This window comes from Rattus norvegicus, chromosome 14, assembly GCF_036323735.1.
Source record: "Rattus norvegicus strain BN/NHsdMcwi chromosome 14, GRCr8, whole genome shotgun sequence".
In the NCBI taxonomy this organism is placed as follows: domain Eukaryota; kingdom Metazoa; phylum Chordata; class Mammalia; order Rodentia; family Muridae; genus Rattus; species Rattus norvegicus.
Window position 1 is genome coordinate 25,088,818 of NC_086032.1, and position 25,485 is coordinate 25,114,302.

General features: G+C 36.0%; 1 protein-coding gene across 1 annotated transcript in view; it reads left to right on the forward strand.

Annotated features, from left to right (window-relative positions):
* The window catches only part of Tecrl (trans-2,3-enoyl-CoA reductase-like), a 73,028-nt gene that overhangs the window by 1,888 nt on the left and 45,655 nt on the right, over positions 1-25,485 (forward strand). The window contains 1 exon segment of the mRNA NM_001108860.1: positions 12,264-12,315. Coding sequence (NP_001102330.1) covers positions 12,264-12,315 — 52 coding nt within the window.

Consider the following 25,485-nt stretch of genomic DNA (forward strand, 5'->3'; position numbering starts at 1 on the left):
AAGAGTTGACTTTGGATTCCTCACCACCCTACTTTCAATTTTCTTTCATTCTTCTCTTCCTTTATACCCATTGCCCCACTGTTTGTTTGTTTGTTTGTTTGTTTTCCTTCCTTTTGGAAAAGCCAACCCAGAGCACAGTGGATACTAAGCCAGCTAAGCACTACTAGCTGCCACATCCATTTACACATGTTATAAGATTTTGGCATATTAGATTAAACCTCTGGTTTTGCACTGTTAAGAGTGGTTACTCTGCGATTGTTTTGTTTTGTTTTGTTTTGTTTTGTGTCATAAGAGGGTTCCATCATGATGAAGGTGCATGAAAGTAAAGAGATGGATAAAAGTACAGTTTTGGTTGTCCTTTAATAATTTCAAATAATTTGAAGTTTTAATTATAATAGCTGATTTTGATTGGTAGTTTTATACTTTTTTTGATCTTTCTCATGAAAAGTATAGAGTAAATATGAAATGTCACGTTTTCGAGTCTTCTTCTTGTTACTCTCTGTGCTTCTCTTCTCTTATTCTATCCAGGTCCAACTCACCCAGGCCTTTATCTTCCTTAGTTCTCAGAACTGGAATTTACAGAATCCAGAGCAGCAGTGGAAAGACTGCTGAATCCCAGTCCTTACAATCACACTGTCACAGTGGGATTGCAGCATCTTCTATTATTAACCAAATAGAAATCTTTTCAGGATACTTGTGTTTAACGCCAAAACCATTTTACTATAACAGTACTTCTTTGACTTTCTAAAAATTAATGTACTTACTTTTGATCTCTGTTGATTCATCGTCATCCAACTCATCAGGCATTTATGATCCAACCTACCACCTATCTGTCTGTCTATCATCATCATGGTCTCCATCCTCTCCTATGTGTCTGTATCTTTTACTAGTCATGCATAGTTTAGCATATCTGAAGCTGATAATACGTGGGACATCTTAGGACAGTGCCTTAAACATGGTGTGAACAAAGTTATATTTTAATTATACTTGTGATTTAGACATACAGTATTTCTTCATATGAACTTTAAAGAAATGAAGGCTAATACATTTATTTTACTATGACAGATTTGTGATTTGATAAGATATTTGATATATTTAGTTTAAAATAGTATTTCCAAATTCCAGGAGTGAGCTCTGTGTAGCTCTTCCACTAATTAGCTTCCCTAGAGATCTCCAAGTAAATAAACGGAAACTACCCTTCAAATAACTCTTTAGCTACTTGTGGGAGTCATGACTCATCCCTTAATCTCATGCTCCACACACAATCCATCTTCTTGACAATACCTTCAAAGTATATCCAGGCTGTGACAAATCCCTGCCACTTCCACTGCCAGGGTGCTCAAATCTGCAGCCTGCATATGTCATTATCACCTACAGTGTGTTCCCTACATGGCAACCAGAGCTAGCTGTTACATTGTGTCAGATAATACACTCCACCTGGTAACTAGGCCATGCCTTCCTTTTGGATTTCCCTGTCACATTTTCCCTCAGGCTGTTTCTGAGGCTGAGCCTTTAATATGTTCCAACACGCCTTCCCTCCATAGTCTCCTCAGGTGTTACTATAGAAGATTATTTTTCCTTCCAAATTTGGTCTGATTACAGTATGTTGGATTTACAAACTCACAGGTTTTATTGTTTCTTTCCCTTCGGCATCTTTTGCATTTAGATCAAGAGCTTGGTACAGTTTTAATGGTTATGTATTTAGTAGATGACCCCCATTCAAGAGTCTGGATATTGTTCTATTCTTCTAGAATGATAGTTTTAAGTTGGAGCAGTATAAAATGGTTTGTGATTTCCTAGCTGTAATTAAGGCAAATATAAATCTATCCCCACAGGAAGACATTCTTTTACATTATTCCATTATTGAAAGATTTCTCTGCATTTACTCTAAAGATAGTTGAATAAAATTTATCCTTAAATTAGTGTATCATTAATCAGTAGAAAATTTTAATATGATGGTAAGGATGTCATAATTTTCTTGAGTCATCTAGATGTTTATTAATTAAGTTTTTTATGAATGACTAAAGCAATATAAATTATTAACGATGATACAATGAGGAATTTTAAATACATTGTTTAATGTCATTGCTAAGAGATTGTTGGAACATCAAAATAGAAGATGCTGCATAAAAATAATTTTAAGGAAATGGTGAATCATTAACACAGCTCTTATCTTTGGCTCCTATATCTAAAAATGCCAGAAGCTGGCCTGCTGCTAAGTCACTCTTTCAAGAACGAGCAAGGGCAGAAAGCAATGTGAGTGATAGATAGTCTAATGTCTTCCCATTCTGTTCTCCTTGATCTTTATTCAAAAGAGACAGAGGTTATTGTATTTTTGTTTACCCTTCTGTCCAAGAGAATCTTTTTAAATGACTCATAAAAACAAAGCACGAACACCTCTCCAATTGTCCACCTATGACCTACTGCCACAGAGCAGTAGAGATAATGTTAGAATTAGACTGCCTTAAATAGTGTCTTTAAATACTGTATCCAAAATTCTGAAAAATATTTAAAACTGTAAGTGGTGCCACTTTAAATATATTTTGCAAATTTTAGCCAGTGTGTTAATTTTATCTGATCTAAAATGGTTATGTATTTTTCGAGAGATTTCTAGGTATTTTTTCCAAAATTTTACATTAATGTCAATAACAGGTCTTACTTCTTTTCTTCTACCTCTCACCAGTATCCTCCCTTTCTTCCACAATTATTCCTCTCTGCTTAGTTTTTTTTTCCTGCATTTTCTGTGCTATAGAAAAATATGGCGAGCAGCTTATGAATATGTAATTCAGATATATCAGAATGTTATTAGAAAGCTGAGTGATTTCTTTAATTGCTCAATATATCTTAATTCTAAAAATGGAATACTATCATTTACTCTTTATAGCATAGGAAACACTAAACTATGTATTTTCCCAACGAGTTGATATAGCCGAAGGGTTTTGTATAGTTTATGTTTTTACATATGTGAAATAAAGTTACATTAGTTAAATAGTAAAAATGAATAAAACATTAGCCTTATGTTAGTAAAACAATAAATTATGACTTAATATCCCTTTAATTTATTTTATTGAAAATAGATTTTTCTCTCAAATATTACATGATGACCTACATTTTCCTCTCTATGTGTACCTCCCAGCCCTCCCATATCTCCAGTTTCCCCCAGATCCACTCTCCCTCTGCTTACTTCAGAAAAGTGCAGGCCTCTAAGAGACATCAACCAGACAAGATAAATGATATTCAATAAGACAAGCAAAAGCCCTCATATCAAAACTAAAAAAAGAAATCACAAAATTATTGAAAAGCATATTTCCATTTTTTAAGTTCCATAGCATTTTTATTTGACATAACACTAGTGTGTACTTATGGGTATTATGGGCTACTATGAGAGATGTATGCATTGTGGAATAAGATATTAGGCTAATTGTCATATCAATAGATAACACACTATTTATATAAGAAACATACATGTAGTATATTTAGATATATAGGAACAATAAAATAAATACTCATCATAGTTTTGTATGGAAAACGTAAAAAATCTTCTTTTAGTTATTTTTAACTACTGGTGCTTTAATAAGCATTTTCTGCTTGTTCTGTAAAGACCTCCAAAATTTTTTAATCTTAACAACTATTTAAATTCAATTTTAAACCTAATTGGCCAACAAATATTTCCCTCTCCATCAACCCATTAGTGACAGGGACCATCTTCATAAGTTTAGTTGTTATATTACAGTTTTTTATTGTGTATATTTAACCAAGTTAAGTCTACATTTACATTTAAATATATTGCTATGTAAGAGAAACTTTTTATGTTTAAACTATGTGTTGGCTATACAATGGAAATCTCTACAATGAGTGAGATGGAGGGCTTAGCAATTTGTGAAGAAGGGACCCTCCTTGCAAACATAATATTTATGTGCATTTGATCAACAGTGGATAGCGAACTGGATACATAGAAAGTAGGGGATATGATAATCTGCAAAGTATGTTTGGTTGACATAGATGGAGGGGGTGCAGGGAAGACGCTGCTTCATGTCCTAGAACAGTTCCGGACCGAGGACAGATATAATTTACTGGCTTAAATTATAATGATTTACTTCCTTTCCTTTTTTGGCTCAGACAAGTAGAAAGGCTAGCATGCGTACTAACACATACATCATGCCCATATGTAATAATAATACATTTTAAAATAGAAAATACTATAAGTATTCTTTTTATTAAATATTCTTTGTCAAATCAACCAGAGTGTGTTAGTTGTTGGTTTTAGGGAAATTCTGTCCGGAACTGATTTAACAATCGATAGGGAAGAGGCTTTGTGGAGAAGTCTATTGTTTAGATAGAAGTTCTTTGAAAAATTACTTGTCCTAACTCAAACTCTACCTCTGCTCTCATAAGCAGTATTGATTTTATTTTATTTTAATTAGTGTGTATGTACTTTCTCTCTTTCTCTGTGTGTGTGCATGTGTGTGTATGTGTACATAGGTGCAGGTACAAATGCCTGTGCAGAGAAGTAGTTTCAGAATTGTGGATGTAGAGTTACATATAATTATAAAATACACTACACGGATATTGGGAACAAAGTCATGATCACATAGAAGAGTAATATGCTCCCTAATTACTAAGCCATCGTCCATGTCATGTTCTGTCATCACGACTCTGTTGTTTCTGCTGCGTTGATGCCATCAGAACCAATACTGCATGGGAGAAATTTACCTATGGTAAGTTTGTTTGACAGATTGAGGGGCAAGGTTCGCCATCTGTAAATAATATCCCCTATGAGCTATCCCAAGGAAGTACTTACCAGAAGGTTTCTTCGTTATGATACTGGTCTCTTCCTAATAAGTCCAACTACCCTGCATCTATTTTCATAGGAAAGTAAAGGTTTCACTTCCACAGTCTCTCCATTCAAATACAATTGGCTCTGATAAGTCTGGAAGGAATCCCAAACTTCACTCTAACTCTTCACATGCAAAGTCTCCTATGGCTCCATTTCCCTAGCCATCCCATCTCCGAAGTTTCCCCAGAATAGTCCATTAAACTCTCAACACTCATCAGCCTTTTGAGCCAAAGGCATTGAATCCTTCTACAATCCTACCCAAATCAGCATGGCCAGTTATGTGAAGGTATACTCATTAAAGTTTGTTGAATTGACTATTGTTAAATAAACTCAAAAATATTTTGCAATCCTTTAATCTTAAAAAACTTTTATTCATATTCATCTTCTCCTTTCTTTAAGATTTTCTTTTTACTCTCTGCTCTGCTGCTTATATGCACTTTCTTCAACAAGTATTCCTCCTTCTATTTTAATGAGCTCTTCGTTGCAGATTTGATCACCCACAGATTAAGATTTACAGAAAAAGAGCCTCTCTACAGTACAGAGTACACATGCCGAATCTTTGATGCCATCATCATTCTCTGAAAGTCAAAGCGATTATTTGCATCTTGTTTGTCATACATTACATACTTAAAGTAACTGAAGGATGGGTCAAAGTAAATGAGAGGAAGTACATGGAATCTTTGTGAATGTCATGCTCATTTGATATAAGAGCCTGAACATCAATGCCTGTTGATATGTGAGGAACTCCCAGAAACCAAGTAAGGAAACGCTGCATACTGATTATATTCCAGAAGTGAGCCATTGTCTCAGACACTAGCTTGAGCTCACACTGAACCAAAGTCTTTTCACACTCCAGATATTCCTATTATTTCAAATGGCATGTACGTGTCATCTGACACAAGTAAACATAACACAAACTTTTTAAAAAATAAACTATAAACATGGTTCTAGGTGAGTTCCACTACAGTATTTTTTAATGATGTTTTTTGTTTTGTTTTGCATATATATATATATATGTGTGTGTGTGTGTGTGTGTATGTGTGTGTGTGTGTGTGTGTGTGTGTGTGTGTGTGTGTGTGTGTGTGCGCGTGCACTGGCTAGTTTTGTGTGTCAACTTGACACAAGCCGTAGTTATTACAGAAAAAGGAGCCTCACTTGTGGAAATGCCTTCATGAGATCTACCTGTAAGGCATTTTCTCAACTAGTGATCAAGCGAGGAGGACCGAGCCCATTGTGTGTGGTGCCGTCCCTGGGCTGGTAGTCTTGTTCTATAAGAGAGCAAGCTCACCAAGCCAGGGGAAGCAAGCCAGTAAATAGCATTCCTCCATGGCCTCCATGTGCAAATGTATATGTATACATATTATGATATTTAGAAGAGCTAATGAAAACTCTTCCATTTAATGTGCCCAATGCCTTCACCACATGGGAAGGTCATCATGACAGCATGGCAATTTCCTAAAGGAACAATTATGCCCTCTAAGTGCTCTACTCTGTTGACCTTTGAAGTTTTAACAAAAGCCATCATGCAATAAAGATGCCTTAGACGAGTTTACCCAAGAAAGCAAATAAAAAAGTTGTCCCCTTAAGGTTTTTCTATGTGCAAATTTCTCAGGCTCCAAACCACTAGAATCATGCTTTATTGGTGTATTTTGATGCTAAATAAGCCCTGTTAATCTGCTGAGATTTAAGGAAGTGACCTGATGGACCCATCAGTTACAGTGTGATGTGTTTGAGAGTCAGGTATCTTCTTTTCAAGAGATTTGTTTTGAATTGTCTGTGCATCTGGCATTGTTCTTTCTTTTTGTTAAAAGAATGTTATACTTCTGTTTCCATTCTCTTTTCAATTTGTATAAATCAGGAATTAATTAAGAATTGTGCTCTTGTGACCGTTTATCTTTGTCATTATGTGCTTTTAAAGCTTCTGAAATGAACATTTAAATTTTTTTTCCTCTTTGAAGGCCTGTAACTTTGCAGTTGTCCATTATTTGATTGTGAAACTCCTAATCTTACGTAATTAGCAATTTTTCTAGAAAGGCATTTGACAAATTGCTTTCTTGATGAGCTATTTATTTGTCTGTACAGGTTAATGCATCACTGGATACAGATTTATTACCTGCTTGTCATAAACATCCCTGAATAAAAGTTACAATCTGAACTTAATTTAATCAGAAATCAAACCTAAGTCAGTACAGATGTGATGCTAAATCTACTCTGAACATGGGAAAACTGTAAACCTTTAAAATTATTTTTTAAAAATATTTTTCTTTAGTTTTCTGTCTTAAGCTGCACTTCTAGTAAATGTTTCATGTAACTTACTAGAACTATTTTGTTATTGTTTATAATCATATTTATGCAGATGCCTATATTTCTTAAATTTCTAGGGTACATGTTTGAGAGAAGTTAACATACATATTAGTGCTCAACTTTTGACAGAAAGGTATATTTGGTATCTGTGGAAGGATTACTATGATACATAAATGTTTTATGATAGAAGAATCATATACTTGCAAATGAATATGTAATCGATAATAGATATTGACTTAACAGATAATTCATACTGAACAGCTTATATTCCTATTTAATTTATTAATTAATAGTAATAATCTATACACGTTTTCTGTAGAGTTTCACGCAGCTTGCCTTGTGAGACAATTTTATATCACTCAGACTGGCTTCAGGCTTGCAGTGTTTCTGAAACTGACTCTGAATGTTCGAATCCTCCACCTTCGGTTTATAAGTGCTAGGAGGAAAGGAGCACCCATCCTACTGTTTGATGTGGTGCTGGAGATCAAACATAGGCTTTCCTGCCTTCAAAGCAAGCCCAGGAGATGATTTACATCCACAGCCACAGAGTAATAGATAAGATCTTCTGTCTAGAGAACTGTTTAGCTAAGAATCTGTTCCACTATTTCTTAAGTAAAAACTTAATTGAAAATGAAATCTTAAATAAGCTGGGATTTTATTAATCTCAGTACTAAAATGTTACTTGCTCGTTTAAGAAATTCTTATAAATTCTAAGGCAATTTTTCAGCTTATTATCCAATATTATAAACTAAAAATTTATAATAGAAATTTACAGATGTTGCTGTTCTTTTCTAGGTTAATCCTTGGTATGATACTCTTGGGGCAATGTTTTTCCTTCTGTTTTAAAACTACTAAGTGGCAGTTCTTGCTAGTCACTGAAGCCTGTTCGAGTGTATTATGCATTCCTCCGAGGAGTGTTATAACATCTTAATATTTAAACATTTGTTATCAACTTATCTTTATTCTGTTTTCTTTTATACTTGGGAGAACAGTTTCCCAATATTCACAGATGATTTCTGGATCAAAAATTGCAAATTTTTAAAAAACAGGTTGAAATGGCTGTTGTTCTTTTTATAACAACTTCATTTTCAAAAAGATACTGTTGACAGTACATCAGAGATGTCTGTTCAATTTTAGTAGCTCTAGGACACATGAGAAAAATATAGTTATGCAAGCAGAGATAGTATGAATAGTTTATTTAAAAAGAACAACAGATGGGAAATGTAGTCACAACTTTCAATTTTTTGCAGGAAATTTTGCTTTCATCAACGTAAATGTTAGTAAATGAGCAGTGAGTCAAGCCTCAACTGCAATCTGCTAAATTTCATATGCACATACTTGGTCCAATTAGAAAGCTTTACCTTCCTCGCTTATTAGTTTGTGATTGATTTCTTATAAGAAATGTTAATGATGATAATTTCAAAGTTTCCAGTTTGGGAGTTTGTCTTTCATTGATTCATTGAGTCATTGAGTCATTGATTGATTTATTCATTGATTCATTCATTAATTCATCATTCCATTCGTTTACATCTCAAATGATTTCCCATCCCACATCCATGCTCTCGCTCCTCCACTTTGCCTCTATGAGGGTGCTCCATAAACCACCCACCTTCTCTCTCCCCACTCCTCCAGCCTCCAACTACGCTGGGGCATCAAATCTCCACAGGACCAAGGGCATCCCTTGCCGTTGACATCAGACAAGGGCATCCTCTGCTACATATGTATCTGGAACCATATGAATCCCTTCCTGTACACTCTTTGGTTGGTAGTCTAGTCCCTGGGAGCACTGGGTGGTCAGGCCAGCTGACATTGTTCTTTCTATGGGGTTACAATTCCTGTCTGTTCCTCCAGTCCTTCCACCAGATCCCTGCTGGGGTCCCTGAGCTCAGGAAGATGGTTGACTCCAAGCATCCACATCTGCATTGGTCAGTTACTGGAAGAACCTTCCAAGGAACAGCCACACCGGGTTCCTATCAGCAAGCACCTCTTGGTAACAGCAGCACTGTTGGGTTTGGTATCTGCAGAAAGAATGGATCCCGAGGTGGGGCAGTGTCCTGATGGCTCTTCCTTCAGTCTTGTCTCCATTTTTGTATCTGTCTTTCCTTTGAATGAGAACACTTCTAGATTAAAAACTTTGAGATGGGTGGGTGGCCCCATCAATTGGATGGGGGTTTGCCTATCTACTGGAGGTGGTCTCTACAGGTTTTATCTCCCCTTTACTGTCCATTTCAGTTAAAGTCATCCCTAATGGGTCTTGGTAGCTTCACATTTCCCTGGTGGCTGTCCCAAATTCTTCATCCCCCACTGCTAAATTTTGGTATTCAATTTTCTGACCCTCTGTGCCTCTTTCTGGTCCTCTCCAGTACCTGATGCAGCCCCCTTATTTCCTCCCTGTCCCCTCTCACTCCCAGGTTCCTTTTCCTCCACTTCCCATTCTCATCCTATTCCCAACTCAATGTAGAACTGAAGCATCCACACCCGCGTCTTCCTTCTGCATAAGCGCCATATGGTCTGTGTAGTAAATCAAGGGTATTGTGAGTTTTGGGACTAATATACACTTATCAGTGAATACATATCATGTATGTTTTTTTGTGTGTGTATTAACACACTCATGAATCTTCTCACAACAAACGCAAAAGAAGAGAAACACACAAGTATTTCTTTATTTGTATATATAACAATGACTTATGACAATGACTAAATTAATGTGATATTCAGTTATCCTGTAGGAGATTCATGAAAACTGTCTGAAAGGGAAAGGCCACTCAGAGAAAGTTACTGGGGCATTGACTTAGCAGTCACAAACTTTCCATACTTTGTTTATGGATCCTCCAATTGATTTCTTCTACCTTCTCTTCAGAATCTGAAATTATTTCTCCCACTTTATTCAATCTGTTAGTAAGACTTCCCCTAAGATTTTGCTTTATTTCTTGAGTGTCTTACTTAAACTTATATTTCAATTTCTCATTTAATGATTCAGTTTCTTTATGAGATTATATTTTCATATCTTGAATTGTTTTCCTTAATTCATTTTTATAATGTCTTCTTTGAGGTATTTATTCATAACCTCTTTGAAGTCCTTGACCTCATTCATAGTTCCTATCTTGAAATCATTGTCTTATACTTTAGCCAAACTAGTTTTTAAGAGAATATTAAAATAGGAGTTTTGGTTTCTGGAAAAGGCATATTATCTCACTTGTATGTTTCTGTGTTTTTGAGCGTATATCTTTGTATCTGGAGTTAAAATGTGTATGATGTTTCTTGACGCCATGTGGGTGTTCAGGTCTTTGATTGCTATTATACGGTATGAAATCTTGTGTATCAGTATCATAGTGATATCTTTCAGTGTTGGCGTCACTTGAGTTTTAGTGTTCAGATTCCAACTGAAAACAGATCTGAAGTGCTGACTGGAAATCTTGGTTAGTACTCGGAGAAGACCCAAATTAATTGTGTGCTTTGTGGTAGTGAAACTGGACTGAGTTGTGAGGTTTATACAGGAGTGTTTGGTATCCAGCTCCATGGAGAATTGAAAGAACAGAGAAATAGGTAACCCTTGTTCTACCACAGAAGGCAGTGAGTCTCAAGGGAATCGAGTGATCTGGGAGGACAGGCTGAATTGGGCAGCAAAGGCGAGAATATTGGTACCCTAAGGGAGTCAGAATGGAATAAATAAAGGAGGGCATAGTTAGTGTGCACTGGTCTCTACCAATAGTGATAGCTGTGAGCTCCATAGAAGACAGTGAGTCTGATTAGATGGGTTGTCACAAAAGAATGGGGTGAATAGCTGAGGCAGTGAGAAGATGAAGAACTATGAGTAGTCTGCTTCTGTACCAGGATTGGCAGCCCAGTGCCAAAGAGATGGGCATGGGTCAGGAGGATGGAGTGAGGCATTTTCAGTGAGAAGCATAAGAAAAACTGGGCATCAGAAAGGAATAAGGGAAGGAAAGTACAGGTAGCCTACCTGGGTCTGTGCCAAGGGTGGTAGCTGTCAATAACATAAACATCTTAACAGTACTGAGATATTGGTCATAATTTCAGTAAGCAGGGAACATAAACTAAATATATCTACTGTTAACTGTAGTTTGACTGTAATGCATTGCAAAGCAATTGGATAACTATTATTGTGCATGATCTCTCATGCATCTTTTGAATTATTTTTAAAATATCCATATATAGAAATCAATCACCCAATCTTGTTAACCATGTTTACTTACATGATAACCATATATTTCACCAATCTCCTAAACCACTGGAGAAAAAAAAATCAAGTCATAATAAGTGATATTATTTTGTACTTTCAAAGACTATTCATTAGTAAATGAAAGGAATGAGTGGTAAAAAAGAATTTTGAACTCTGAAAATTGATGTAAACTGAAAGTCAAGAAGCACTATCATGGCTTGATGTATTAGGATGAAACTGTTAGCATCAGTAATTTCCAAATGTAAATAAGTAAAACCCAGGTGCATTTGTAAATGAGTTATTTTCAGTAAATAGAGATAAAAATTCGGTAAACCTATTATATGATGTATGTGTTTTAGTGTACTTTTATTGTAGTCAGTTGAGAATTGTTGTGGAACATTATACCATAAATTGAATAATGAGATCATGTTAACGACTTGTTTCAAAACGGTTCTATGTATCATAAAAGTTTTAATGTATCTTCTGTATGAGTCAAATGCACATCATACAGCACCTGTCTCTCAATAAATCATTTTGCTTCGTTTTAATCAGTCAAACTTTTTACTCAATATTCTTCTTATTGTTGAGAACAGAAACCCAATATTTTGAAAAGATGAAAATTTTAAAGATATGCTTTAGAGGAATATGTTGATTGTACTTAAACTACTATTGGTGTATGTAAATAAAAATTTCAAATGTAGTATTAAAGTAGAATTTAAAAAGGGGAACACCCTTATAGAAGAAGGGGAGAGGGATGGAAGAGGGGGCTTATGTCTGGGAAACCGGGAAAGGGAATAACATTTAAAATGTAAATAAAAAATATCCAATAAAAAATTTAAAGTTATTAAAATTTAAATTTAATGACATTTTACCAATGTCAGCTTATTAAATATTTGTTTAGCAATCATCATGTTTTTCTTATAATTGTTTTCCTTCTTTCAGGTAACACAAACGTCAACTATTTATGATGTCAAACAGAAGTTTCACAAAGCATGTGAGTTTTATTATTTATTAAAACATGTGTTAACATATTTTCAAATTGGCTCAAATATTTTCTCTAAGAAATTCAGTAATTAGTAATTATTAAATGTAATGAATGACCCTTACATTTCATACACATTTTGACGTTTAATATTCAACAGCTTTTTCAGTACTGGTTATAAAAATTCATGCCACTATTCATGAGCCAGGTGCGTATCTTGTGAACAATACCCCAAGAAAAATCTTCAGTTTCTTAATTTAAAGTATATACAAAATTGTTTTAATGTGTAGTTCAATGTTCCTTGTAATGAAGACATTTTAAAATATAAAGACATTAACTGTAAAATCATTTCTTTTATAATAGAACAAAATGTTAAACAATGATTTTATTCCAACTATTTAAATAAGTCAAACTTATTCCATAAAAACTATTTTTAAAAACCTATAAATTACAGTGCTTAAACCTATTGATGGGTAACTTTGTTTTGAAAACAAATATCCCCATAAATTGCTTGAAAATATTTGCATTTTGCATACATGTATATATACTCTCTATATAGCCTTTATAATGAATTCATTCTAATTCTCAAAAAATGAAAATAAAATTACTGGAAATTACAAATTTGACTATTTAAAGAGGTCAATGGTAGAGACGTTTTCCAAATAGATGATTCCCTATATGCATAGCTCATTTCTGTCATGAAAGTTTTTCAGTGAGGTGCATTTATTATTTATAAACTTGTATTGATATATAATAATGGGCCACTGCCTTGAGGATTAGGATATATCATTAGATTCCATACTTTCATAATTTTTAAAATTTTATTTATTTTTACTTTTTACTCCTTATTTACAGTCCAGATTTCATACTCTTCCCAGCCTGCTCCATCCACTCCCTATTCCATACCTCGCCCCCACAGTGTCCAAGAGGATGAACCTACCCTCCCACCTCCATTCCTCCCACCTGACCTCCCGACTCCCCGGGGCCTCAAGTCTCTCTAGAGAGAGTTAGGTGCATCTTCTCTCACTGAATCCAAACCAGGAAGCCCTCTGCTTTATATGTTTCGGGGCTTCGTATCAGCTGGTGGACGCTGCCTGGTTGCTGGCTCAGTGTTTGAGAGATCTCGGGGGATCCAGGTCAGTTGAGACTGCTGGCCTTCCCAGCAGTTTTGTGACCAATTATATGGTCAATTTCGGAGAAGGTACTGTGATGTACTGAGAAGGCAGTATATTCTTTTGTTTTAGAGTAAAATGTTCTGAAGATGTCTGTTAAATCCATTTGGTTCAAAACCTCTATTAGTTTCACTGTGTCTCTCTTTAGTTTCTGTTTCAATGACCTGTCCATCATTGAGAGTGTGATGTTGATGTCTACCATTATTACTGTGTGGGGCTCAATGTGAGTTTTGAGCTTTAGTAAAGTTTCTTTAACAAATGTGGATGCCATTGCATTTGGGGCATAGATGTTCATAATTGAGACTTTCTCTTAGTGAAAGTTTCCTTTGATGAATATAAAGTGTCCTTCCTCATCGCTTGATAACTGTTGAAAATTCATTTCATTGGATATTAGGATGGCAACTCTAGTTGTTACTTCAGACTACTTGATTCGAAGACTTTTTTCCAGCCTTTTATTCTAAGGTAGCGTCTGCCTTTGATATTGAAGTGTGTTTCTTGTATGCAGCAAAATGCTAGATCCTGTGTGCATATCCAGTCTATTAGTTTACAACTTTTTATTGGAGAATTGAGTCAGTTGATGTTTATATTCAGCTGGTGATGCTTACATCTGTAATTCCTGACCTTTTTCCTAATTTTTCCATTTCAAGGTTACCTCCATTTGTGTTTTCTTTATTGTTTCTACTTGTACTTTTAGATCTTGGAATGCTTTCTTCAATTGCTTCACCTTTTTGATTGTGTTTTCTTGTATTTCTTTAAGAGATTTATTTGTTTCCTCTTCAGGGGCTTCTAGTTGTTTACTCGTGTTTCCTGTATTTATTTCAATGAATTATTTACATCTCTTTTAAAGGACTCTACTCTCTTCATGAGATAGAATTTTAGGTCAGTTTCCTGATTTTCAGTTGTGTTGGTGTGTCCAGGGCTTCCTGGGGTGGGAGAACCAGGTTTTGTTCTTATAATGGCTTCTGTTTCTTATGTTCTTGCACTTGTGTCTCACCATCTGGTTATACCTGGTGTTTGCTGGTCTGGGTGTCTCTGTCTGGAGCTTCCCTCCTGTGACCCTGGGTTCCTGCCAGTCTCCTGGTAGGCCTGTAGCCCTAGCTGTAGCCGACCTCCTGTGAGGCCTTCAGACTGTTGGGTCTTCAGAGAGGAAGTCAAGATGCTGCCCTGCTTGTAGCTGTTCTCCTGGGAGGCCTTCAGACTGTGGGGTCTGTTGTCCTGTGTGTAGAGGAAAAACTGTCCTGAGAGTGAAGTACCTTCTGGAGGCCTTGAGACTGTGGTGTCTTCAGAGAATCAGACAAGCTGGTACTCTGTCCTGGCAGATGGCACTGGCTGGAAGGGCCTATATCATATAATTTTAAAGATGCATTTTAACATGTTTTATTGAACAGAACTTGTATTTTGGAGAATATATTCTAATTCATAATCATATATTGATTCATTGTATGAAAATTGAAGCTAAACTCAATGAATAATTAAATTATTTCTTTAAAAAATAGAAAATTTTAATTGATATATAGGTTTATATGTAGCCATCCCCATGCTATGACAAGTTCAGTCACAGTGCAGTGCAAATAGTAACATCATTCATATTATAAGAAAGTTGCCTATACAGAATTAAATATATATTTATTATTATTATTATTATTATTATTATTACTTTTTTGTGAGCAAGGCATGGATAGCCAATCACAATTAAAACTTTTTTTTAATCTTTATTAACTTGAGTATTTCTTATTTACATTTTGATTGTTATTCCCTTCCCCTGTTTCCTGGCCAACATCCCCCTAACCCCTCCCCCTCCACTTCTTTATTGGTGTTCCCCTCCCCATCCTCCCCCATTACCGCCTTCCCCCCAACAATCACGTTCACTGGGGGTTCAGTCTTGGCAGGACCAAGTCCTTCCCCTTCCACTGGTGCTCTTACTAGGCTATTCATTGCTACCTGTGAGGTCAGAGTCCAGGGTCAGTGCATGTATAGTCTTTGGGTAGTGGCTTAGTCCCTGGAAGCTCTGGTTGGTTGACATTGTTGTTCATATGGGGTCTCGAGCCCCTTCAAGCTAATTGTTTTTGTTTGCTGAGTAGTATTCCATCGTGTAGATTTACCACATTTTTTTGAATCCATTCCTCTGCTGAAGGACATCTGAGTTCTTTCCAGATTCTGGCTATTATAAATAAGGCTGCTATGAACATAGTGGAGCATGTTCCTTTGTTGTATGTTGGAGCATCATTTGGGTATATGCCCAGGAGAGGTATAAAAGTTATCCTCCTTCTCTGTTTCCCTTCCCATGCCTCCCTCATCCTACCCATTTCCCCCTACTCCACATGGGTGTTCACCCACTCACCCATCCACACACTCTGCCCTAGTATTCCCTGAAGCATCAAGCCATCACAGGACCAAGGGCTCCCCTGCCATTGATACCCTACAAGGCCCATCATCTGCTACATAGGCAGCTGGAGCCATGGGTTCCTCCTTGTGTATTCTTTGGTTGGTGGTTTAGTTCCTGGGAGCTTTGGGGGCAGAGTGTCTGGTTGGTTGGTGTTATTCTTCCTATGGGGTTGCAAACCCCTTCAGCTCCTTCAGTCCTTCCCCTAACTCCTCCATTGAGGTCCCCGTGCTCAGTCCAACGGTTGGCTGCAAGCATCCCCATCTGTATCAGTAAGGCTCTGGCAGAGCCTCTCAGGAGACATCTATATCAGACTCCTGTCAGCAAGCACTTCTTGGCAGGTGTCTGGGTTTGGTGGCTGCATATGGAATGTTTTCAAGTTCATTACATACTGCCTTAATTATGATTTCCATTGCTGTGAAGAGATACCCTGACCATGGAAACACTTATAGGCGAGAACATTTGTTTGGGGGTGGCTTACAGTTGCAGAGGTTTTGTCCGTTATCCTCATTTTGGGGAACATGACAGTTTTAGGCAACCGTTCTGGAGAAGAAGCTGAGAGTTCTCCAAACTAATTTACAAGCAGCAAAAGGAGACTATGATATATACTGGTCATAGCTTAAGTGTGTAAGACCTCAAAGTCCACCTTCAAAGTGACACACTTCCTCCATCAAGGCTATGCATTCCAACAAGGGCAAACCTCTTAATAGTGCAACTACCTAATGGACAATTATTAAAAAAACACATTAGTGTATGGGGGCCATAATGATTCAAAGTACCACATATACATTTATGGGAAAATAACTTTATCCATGAAAATCCACACATTTTAGGGCTTATAACCTTTCTTTTCTGATTCTTAATTAACATCATGTCATGTCTTTTTCATACTATTTGTCTTCAGGCCCTGGAGTCTAAAATTAGAATTATTAATGTCTTAAGACACTAAATGAATAAAGAAACCATTCCAAACAGCAGACTTTGTTTCTTACAAGAAAAAAAATATTTTGTTAACTAAATTCATTGACATGTTTTCTGTACAGCAGCTTTTCATTGTGATATTAATAATAATTTCTTTGTTAGTATATATATTTCAGTTTTTCTTTTCTCCTATCTTCTCTTTCACTTTTCATCTCTAAGAATCTCTCTCTCTTTCTCTCTCTCTTTCTCTCTCTCCCCCATATATATATATATCTATATATACATATATATATGTATGTTTATACATAAGAAACACAAATACCTTATAAGACACATGAATACATGTGAGACAAGTCTTTTGTGTTTATGGGATTGACTTATTTATGAATATATTGATCCTTAATTCTATCCATATTTTCCTACAAATGGAATATTTTCTTCTTCAGGGCCATGTAAAAATCTCACTGTGTATACACCACATTTTATTCATTACTGTAATGGTAAATTGGAACCTAGAATAAATCTATTCCTTGGTTATTGAAAATAGTGTTTGCATAAATGTACATATTCAGGTGTCTCTGGTCTTGACGTGTTGGAGGAATTATCTGTTTTGTGTTTTATGGCAGTGAAGAGGCACTGTGACCAAGGCAAATGTTACAAGAAACACATTTAACTGGGCCCGGATTATGCTTTAGACGTTTAGTCCTTTTTCTCTCATGGCAGGAAGCGTGGGCGCATGCAGACAGATGTGGAGCTAGAGAGGTAGGTGAGAGTTCTACCCTCAGATCTGCAGGCAGCAGAAACTGACAGTAACACAGTGGTCAGGATGGAACTTCTGAGACCTCAAAGCCCACCCTCTAGTGATACAGCTCCTCCCAAAGGCCACACCTCCTGTAACGTGGCCACACCTCCCAATATACCACACCACTCCATATTAGCCTTTGAGGGCCATTTTTATTCAAACCGCCTCAGTAGCTACATATGGGAGAGCTGGGAGTTATGGATAATGGGTTTGTTTCTTTGTTTTCTTCCTTTTTTTTCTTTATTTTTTTCTTTATAGGTATTTTTCACAGTGCCTGAACCAAGTTAGATTGCAAGACATAGAATATAAAGTTTTCTTCCCTGCTTACAGAGTGGCAGCGATTCCTTTTTCTTGGTCAACGTAATCATGGCTACAGTGAGAAGGACATTCAATGAAGCTTTGATTTGAATTTTCTTGGTGCTTATTGATGAAAATTAGGTATTCAATAAATCTTACCTTCCTAATTTTAAGACTTCATCCTTTTTGATCTTTCTGATTTTGTCTTATTTCTGATTTTTGTCCCAGTGGGCTTTTCACTTTCAAGGTATAAACTGTACCGTGGCTTAAAATAATTAAAAGGTGAAGTGTGCCTTGCTCCATTCCATATTTTCTGCTGCATATCAAACCCTCACCTCTATATTTGCATGCCATCTTCATATCCTGTAGCAAGCTATGTTTAGCATGCTCAATTTCTAGCTTATTTGATAATCTATCATTTAATAACTACTTAATTAGGAACTAAATTCGGTTACTCAATCTTGATATTGTGGATTATAACAAACAATTTTCTCTCATATTCTATGTCAAATTTACAGGGTATTCACTGATGTTGAGCCTTTTGTATATCCAGATATAGCTCATAACTCCACATCTGACAAATATATCCAATATTCATAACACTATATATGATATATATGATCACTTCCATTAGCTATATTTATGCATTGTTCATTCCCGTGTATTTCCAGCATCATTTTCTTGGTTTTTGTGATACAAACATCCCAATGCTGTCCTTTCTGACTTTTACTGTAATGCTGTAGTAATCAACACTTTCCAAATACACCTTACAATATTTGGCTATCATATCTGCATGTACTGACATTCCTTACACTAACATTCAGTTCCTGAAAAAAGTCATGCATTATTCATAGTATTTTTCACAAACTTGTTCTTCAAAACTACAACTTCAATATATAAAAGTTTATGATTTACAAAAAAACTACTGAAACAGACTCTACTGCTACTTGAGATCATCCTGTCATTTGTCCTTGTCATAAGCATCACAGAGAACAGTAACCACGTTTGCCTCTAATACTTAGGTCTATGCATAAACACATGAGCATGCTTGGTGAGGGTCTTTGAATGTGAGAGCAATGGCCTGCATGAGCTTATCTAAGATAATATACACATTATGTCACTGTAATTCTTTGTAATTGTCACTTTCATTTCCTTAGATGAAGTGAGAAGAGAGACACACACGAGCTATATGACTGCAGGGTCTGGGCTGTTCCTATAGCATTTCCTTCTCTGCTCTATCCCTAGGCTTAGGCAAGGAAGCTTCCAAGCTGACTGATTCAATCAGCTTCTTTCGGCTTCTGACTGACTTGCTCTGGCTAGTTTCCTGCTAACTTTGACAAATATTCTAATCATCTGGCTACTACTTATTCTCTGGCTCATTCTGACTTTATTGTGTGAATTTGTTCTCTCTGCAACCTGGAGGTAAAACTGTTTCTGTAAAATTCCAATGCGAACTCATCACAAACCACAGCTGCTTGCTGCTTGTTATCTTTCATTGCATGCTTCCTTTCTTTTCTTTTCTTTTTTTTTTTTTTTTGCCTGTCATAACCTTAATTTTTGTAATTGGATATTTCTTTATTTACATTTCAAATGTTATTCCCTTTCCCGGTTTCCTGTCCATAAGCCCCCTAATCCCTCTCCCTCCCCTTCTTCTATAAGTGTGTTCCCCTCCTCATCCACCCCTTCTTACCCCACCCCCAACATTCCCTTACACTGGGGTCCAACCTTGGCAGGACCAAAGGATTCTCCTTCCAATGGTGCCCAACCATGTCCAGTTTTATGAGGTCCCATTTGTCGATTCTTACAGCATAAACCATTGGTGTTTTGTTCAGGAAATTTTCTCCAGTGCCCATGTGTTCGAGAATCTTCCCCACTTTTTCTTCTATTAGTTTGAGTGTATCTGGTTTGGTGTGGAGGTCCTTGATCCACTTGGACTTAAGCTTTGTACAGGGTGATAAGCATGGATCGATCTGCATTCTTCTACATGCTGACCTCCAGTTGAACCAGCACCATTTGATGAAAATGCTATCTTTTTTTTTCCATTGGATGGCTTTAGCTACTTGGTCAAAGATCAACTGACCATAGATAAGTGGGTTCATTTCTGGGTCTTCAATTCTAATCCACTGCTCTATCTGCCTTTCTCTGTACCAATACCATACAGTTTTTTTTTATCACTATTGCTTTGTAATACTGCTTGAAGTCAGGGATGGTGATTCCCCCAGAAGTTCTTTCATTGTTGAGTACAGTTTTTGCTATCCTGGGTTTTTGGTTATTCCAAATGAATTTTCAAATTGCTCTTTCTATCTCTATAAAAAAATTTTGCTGGAATTTTGATGGGGATTGCATTGAATCTGTAGATTGCTTTTGGCAAAATGGTCATTTTTACTAGAGTAATCTTGCCAATCCATGATCATGGTAGGTCTTTCCATCTTCTGAGATCTTCTTCAGAGTAACCTCTCTTTGTTATGCTGTTCTCATAAGAGTTGAACATATCCTACCTCTGACTCATTCTGTCAATTTTTGTCTGATTCATCACTTTTTCTGCCCCTCTCACTTTCTCTTTCTTTTTATTTTATTTATATATTTAATTTTACATTCCAGATTTTATTCCCCTCCAAGTCCACACACCCCCAACAGCGCCCCCCCCCATGTCTCAACAAGGATGTCCCCACCTCACCAGACCTAAACTTTCTGGGGACTACAATCTCTTGAGGGTTAGGTGCATCTAGAAATCACTTTCAAAGATGGCTACTTTCTTCTATAAATTAGCCTTACTTAATAATTGTTAGGGTTAATCCTAAACAAGATATATACTAAACATACATCTGGATTTTAGGAAGTTATGACTGTAATTCAGAGCATATTTGCATTCTAGCCTGATCACATTAACCTAAAAGATCTTTAGATGTTATCCCTTGCCAGAACAATCACAGTGTTGGATTAAATTTTCTCTTTAATTCTTAACTGCTTTTTAGACATACTGTGTTGCTTTTAGAATTTAATTCTTAAAATCTTATTTTTTTTTGAATCCTCAAAGAAAAATATATTGATACATTTGTTTTGTGGAAGCATCTTGTGTGAAAACACTGAAACAATTGTTATGTTTTGCTGTTCTTCAACAAGATATAGTCTTTCCTAGATCAGATATACCAGGATGCTGGCCTGACATTTCTCAGTCGTTTGTGCCTTTCCATCACTTTGTAAACATGCTCTTCTTTCTGCAACCATCTAATAAGCAAGCTTCAGTCTACAACTTTTAAGTACTTTATGTTTGACTAATGGACTGGAACTTATGAATTGTACTAGAAAATTCTCTCTCTCTCTCTCTCTCTCTCTCTCTCTCTCTCTCTCTCTCCCTCTCTTGCTTTCATTTGCTTGCTAATCACTGATGAAAAATAATTTTAAGAAAATAGTTTTATTTCCGGAAAACTCTATTATATCTATTAAGATGAATGTTTTGGAATATGTTTTCCCGACTTTTCTTTAAATTCTTTATTATACCAATGATTCATCATGCAGACAATTTATGATGCTCATGTCTAAGACAGACCCTGTACATAGTTGTTCTGAATGGATTTTAAAATTTTATTTTGGTATTTATTTTTGTGTGTATGTGTATGAATATATGGATTCATACATGTGTACCATGGCATGAGAGTGGAAGTCATAGGACATGTTTTATGAATTAGTACTCTTTTCTACAATAGGTAAACACTGTGGATTGTATGCCTGTTGTCAGACTTAGCTGAAAGAGATTTTAACTGCTGAATTCTTATGCTGACTCCTGAATGTATCTGTCATATATACATTTTTACAGATGGGACGAATTTCTACTGAAGAATTATAATATGCTGAACAGTTTAATTTTGCTTTTGAGGTTTACTGATTCTTAATTAAGAAAGAAAATTTTTGATAATTTCTGAATTTGGAAATAAGTGCACATTGTTTTTTTACTTTCTTGAGTACAACATTTTTCGGCACAGAATTTAATTCATCTGGTTGATTTCCTTTTAATGCTTTTCTTTAATAACTGAAAAAGAACATTTAAAAAATCAAATATTTTTACTGCTATTACTGTTTCTGAGTTACCAAGGGAACAAAGGGAGAAAAAGCCAAGTTTAGGAAGTGACCTGGAGCAGTCCCCATTAAGTTCCAGATCTTTACAGAAGAGGGGAAGGGAGTTAGTGACTGTAACATCTTATCAGTAAACTTCTTAAAGTTAATATCTATTCAATTCTGCCTTTATTCACACTTTGTTTCTGTCATTCAGTATACAGTCTCAAAAATTTGCATAACTCAAGACACGGAAGGGAGGCAATCCAAAAACTATTGAGTAAATTTCAAGAAATAACGAGAAAACTGATATCCTCCTTAATTGAGTAACTTATAAAATCTTAAAGAACACCTACAAACTGCTTATCTCTACAAAGCATTGACATTTCTTGAATTTCTTTTCTGGAATTTGCTCAAGGTATAGTTAGTAAGACATTTAAAAGTTAATAAAATTTATGCAAGTTTTACAGAAGAAATACCTCTGAATATTTAGTACTACTTAGAAGTATGGAAATTTTCATTTATCTTTAGGTAATACGTGACCAAAATTAAAATGCTTCCAATATTTTCAAGGGAAAGTGGTTTTCATTTAAAAAATATTTAATGTACCAATAAAGAAATTTCAGAAAAATATTCTTATCTTTAAACATCTGTGTGTGTGTGTGTGTGTGTGTGTGTGTGTGTGTGTGTGTGTGTGTGTGTGTATCATTGCTATTCCATGTTTTGGGGAACTTTCCTAGCTTCGTTGTCACTAATTCTAAAAGAAAATTGAAATGAGCTGGTGAACTATGTTTTTCTGGGCATCCATAAGGAATAGCCTTAAGCTCATGACATGGCCTTCCTTGATTATGTGAGCAAGAGTGGTATAGGAGGGCCATAAGATAATTCTATTTTCAATGTTTTAGAAATTGCCCAGTTAATTCACAGAGAAGCTGTGCTTTAGTCTCCCTCCAACTATATGCGGGTTTTTCTTTCCTCATATTTTCTTCAGTGATAGTTTTAATCTTATTTTTCTGATAGTGACTGGTTTCACTAGCATGAGTTGATATTTCAAAGTAATTTAAATTTGCATATCCACAAGTCTCTGATTTCTAGCATGATTGACCACTTTAATTTAGATTTGTTTTTAGAAAAGTTCTTTTTTTTTTTTAATAGTCCGGGCTAAGCTGTAATTCACTGTAAATTCCGATTGGCCTCTAACTTTCACAGACCCACCTTCCTCTACCTCCAGAGTACTATATTAAAGCCATACCTGGCTACACTTTTATATTTTTCTAATAATTACCTGTAGCTCTTTTTTGACAGTTGCCTGCTTTTTTCCTATTGGTCCATTTATGCATCGGCAGCTTTGTTCCTTTGATGATTAATGTTTTCTGTTCTTCAAATACTATAGATATTTCCTCTTTGTCTAAAGGTAATGATTTTCTCTCATTTTCTGGGCTGTCCACTTATGCCATTGATGGTTTCTTTTCTCTAAGGATGTCTTTATTCCATGTATTTCATTTGGCCAACCTTTGTGGCTATATCCATTACTATTGTGATTCTATTCACACTAATTTTTCACCTGCAACTATGTCCCTAACTGTTTACTTTTTTTTTCTGTTTAACAATTGTATTGTTTCGTGCCTTAAATTAAGTTCTCTGATGCAGTTTCAATTGATATTTTGTGCACAAGAGAAGTGGATCTAATTTTATCCATTTGATTGCATATGCACTTTGTTGCCATCACCACTACCTGAAAGGATGGTATCTTTCCACAGGCATCCTTTGTTAAAGCTTAGGCTTCTATAGTCAAAGAAATTTATCTCTGAGCCTTCATAATGCTCCATTGGTTTATCCATCTGTTTGTGCCAGTATCATGATAGCGTGATATCTTTATCACTATGGTTAATATCATTTTCATTTAGGGAATGTGATGTCTCTGACTTTCCTTAGGCTTGGAATTGTTTGCATACTCATAGCCCTGCCCCGCAGTGTGTGTGTGTGTGTGTGTGTGTGTGTGTGTGTTCATGTGTGTGTATTTGAGTGTGAATATCCATAAATTTCCATAATTGTAAGACTGATTTTTTTTACTTCTGTGAATGATGTACTAGAATTATATGAAGATATGATTGGATCTGTAGCTTTATTTTAGTAGTATCATGTTTCCTAGTTTATTTTCAAAAGAATGGAGGTGGCTAAATCACAAGAAAGACAGTTCTAAGGACTCAGTGCTCCTGGATACACATACTGTATGAGCATTTGGACACACTCGCTAGCTTATGGACTCTAGGAAAGGCTAAGTAGTCTTCGAGGAGAGAGTCAAGTGCTATTTACAGAAGTGTGAGTTACTCGATATGCATCACAGATTCCTGTTCTATCTCTGGACACTGGAACAGGTTGCTGTAGCCTCTCTACATTGTAGCAATAAAGGGATAACTACGGAGCTAACATTTTTGTGAACAGGAAGATTTTGTAAGGCAGGATTGTAAAGACTGATGCATGAACTTACAGGCCTTTTCTTGTGTTGAACTTGAAAGATATTTTACAGCTGATTGAGTATCGAGGAATATACTCCTAGAAAGAGAAATGAGCAGCAATGAGTGGACTGAAACGGATTGAAGTCCTATTAACTTTGCCAAGCATGAGAATCTGTTCAGGAGAGATAGCTCTCAAAAGGAACATAGTGGAGTAATAATTTTTGAATATTGCGAATATTTGATTATTATTCTACCTAGAGACTGGTTGTGTAAAAGAAGCAAGTGCTACTATTCAGGGACATTTTGTATAAAGATAATCATTGAGGAACAGCCACATGTGGAGATCTTTTACATGGGGAAAACCACTGAAATCAAAGAGAGAGTAGAAAATAAACTGCACATGTTAAGCTGTTCCAAACAAGGCATGCACCGATGTGTTATGAGTCCAGGTAGCATGGGAGCTCTTCTCTAAGCACCTTGAGCACCAGCCATTTCATATGTGACAAGGTTTTGTGGGGCAACAATGTGCAGTCTTCTGAATGAGTGCAGTTATTCTTATTACAGAATAATCCTGCATTTGAAAAGTCCAAAAATGAATTGAAGTTGAAGCTCATCGACCTTAGCAAGATTCCCAATAATATCAGCTTTGTTGTAGACTTTCAGAAACCTTGACACTCTTTCATTAACTTGTACGGATTTCATCACTACTAGTGCCCAGCAGTTTACACAGCTAAGTAATATGTATATTAGTCCTGCTTTACCACATGGCCAATACTACATGGAGATATCTACATATTTATAACTACTGAGAAAGAGAGAGAACAATTGACATAAAGAAATTGATCTAAAGAGATTTCTTCCAGTGATTGAAATATGTCAACATCTGTTGCCTTCCACTGAAACACCAAAACCAATCTATGAGGCTATCAGTGTCAACAACTGGATCCCCACATGTATCCTTCGGTGATCAAGAACCAGAAGTGCTTAACGTGAGAAAGGAAGATTGGTGTGCTAGGTCAAGCAGAGAGCAAACTTACTTTTCCTCTGCCATTTTGTTCTATCCAGATGTTCCACAGGGTGAATCGTGACAGCCTA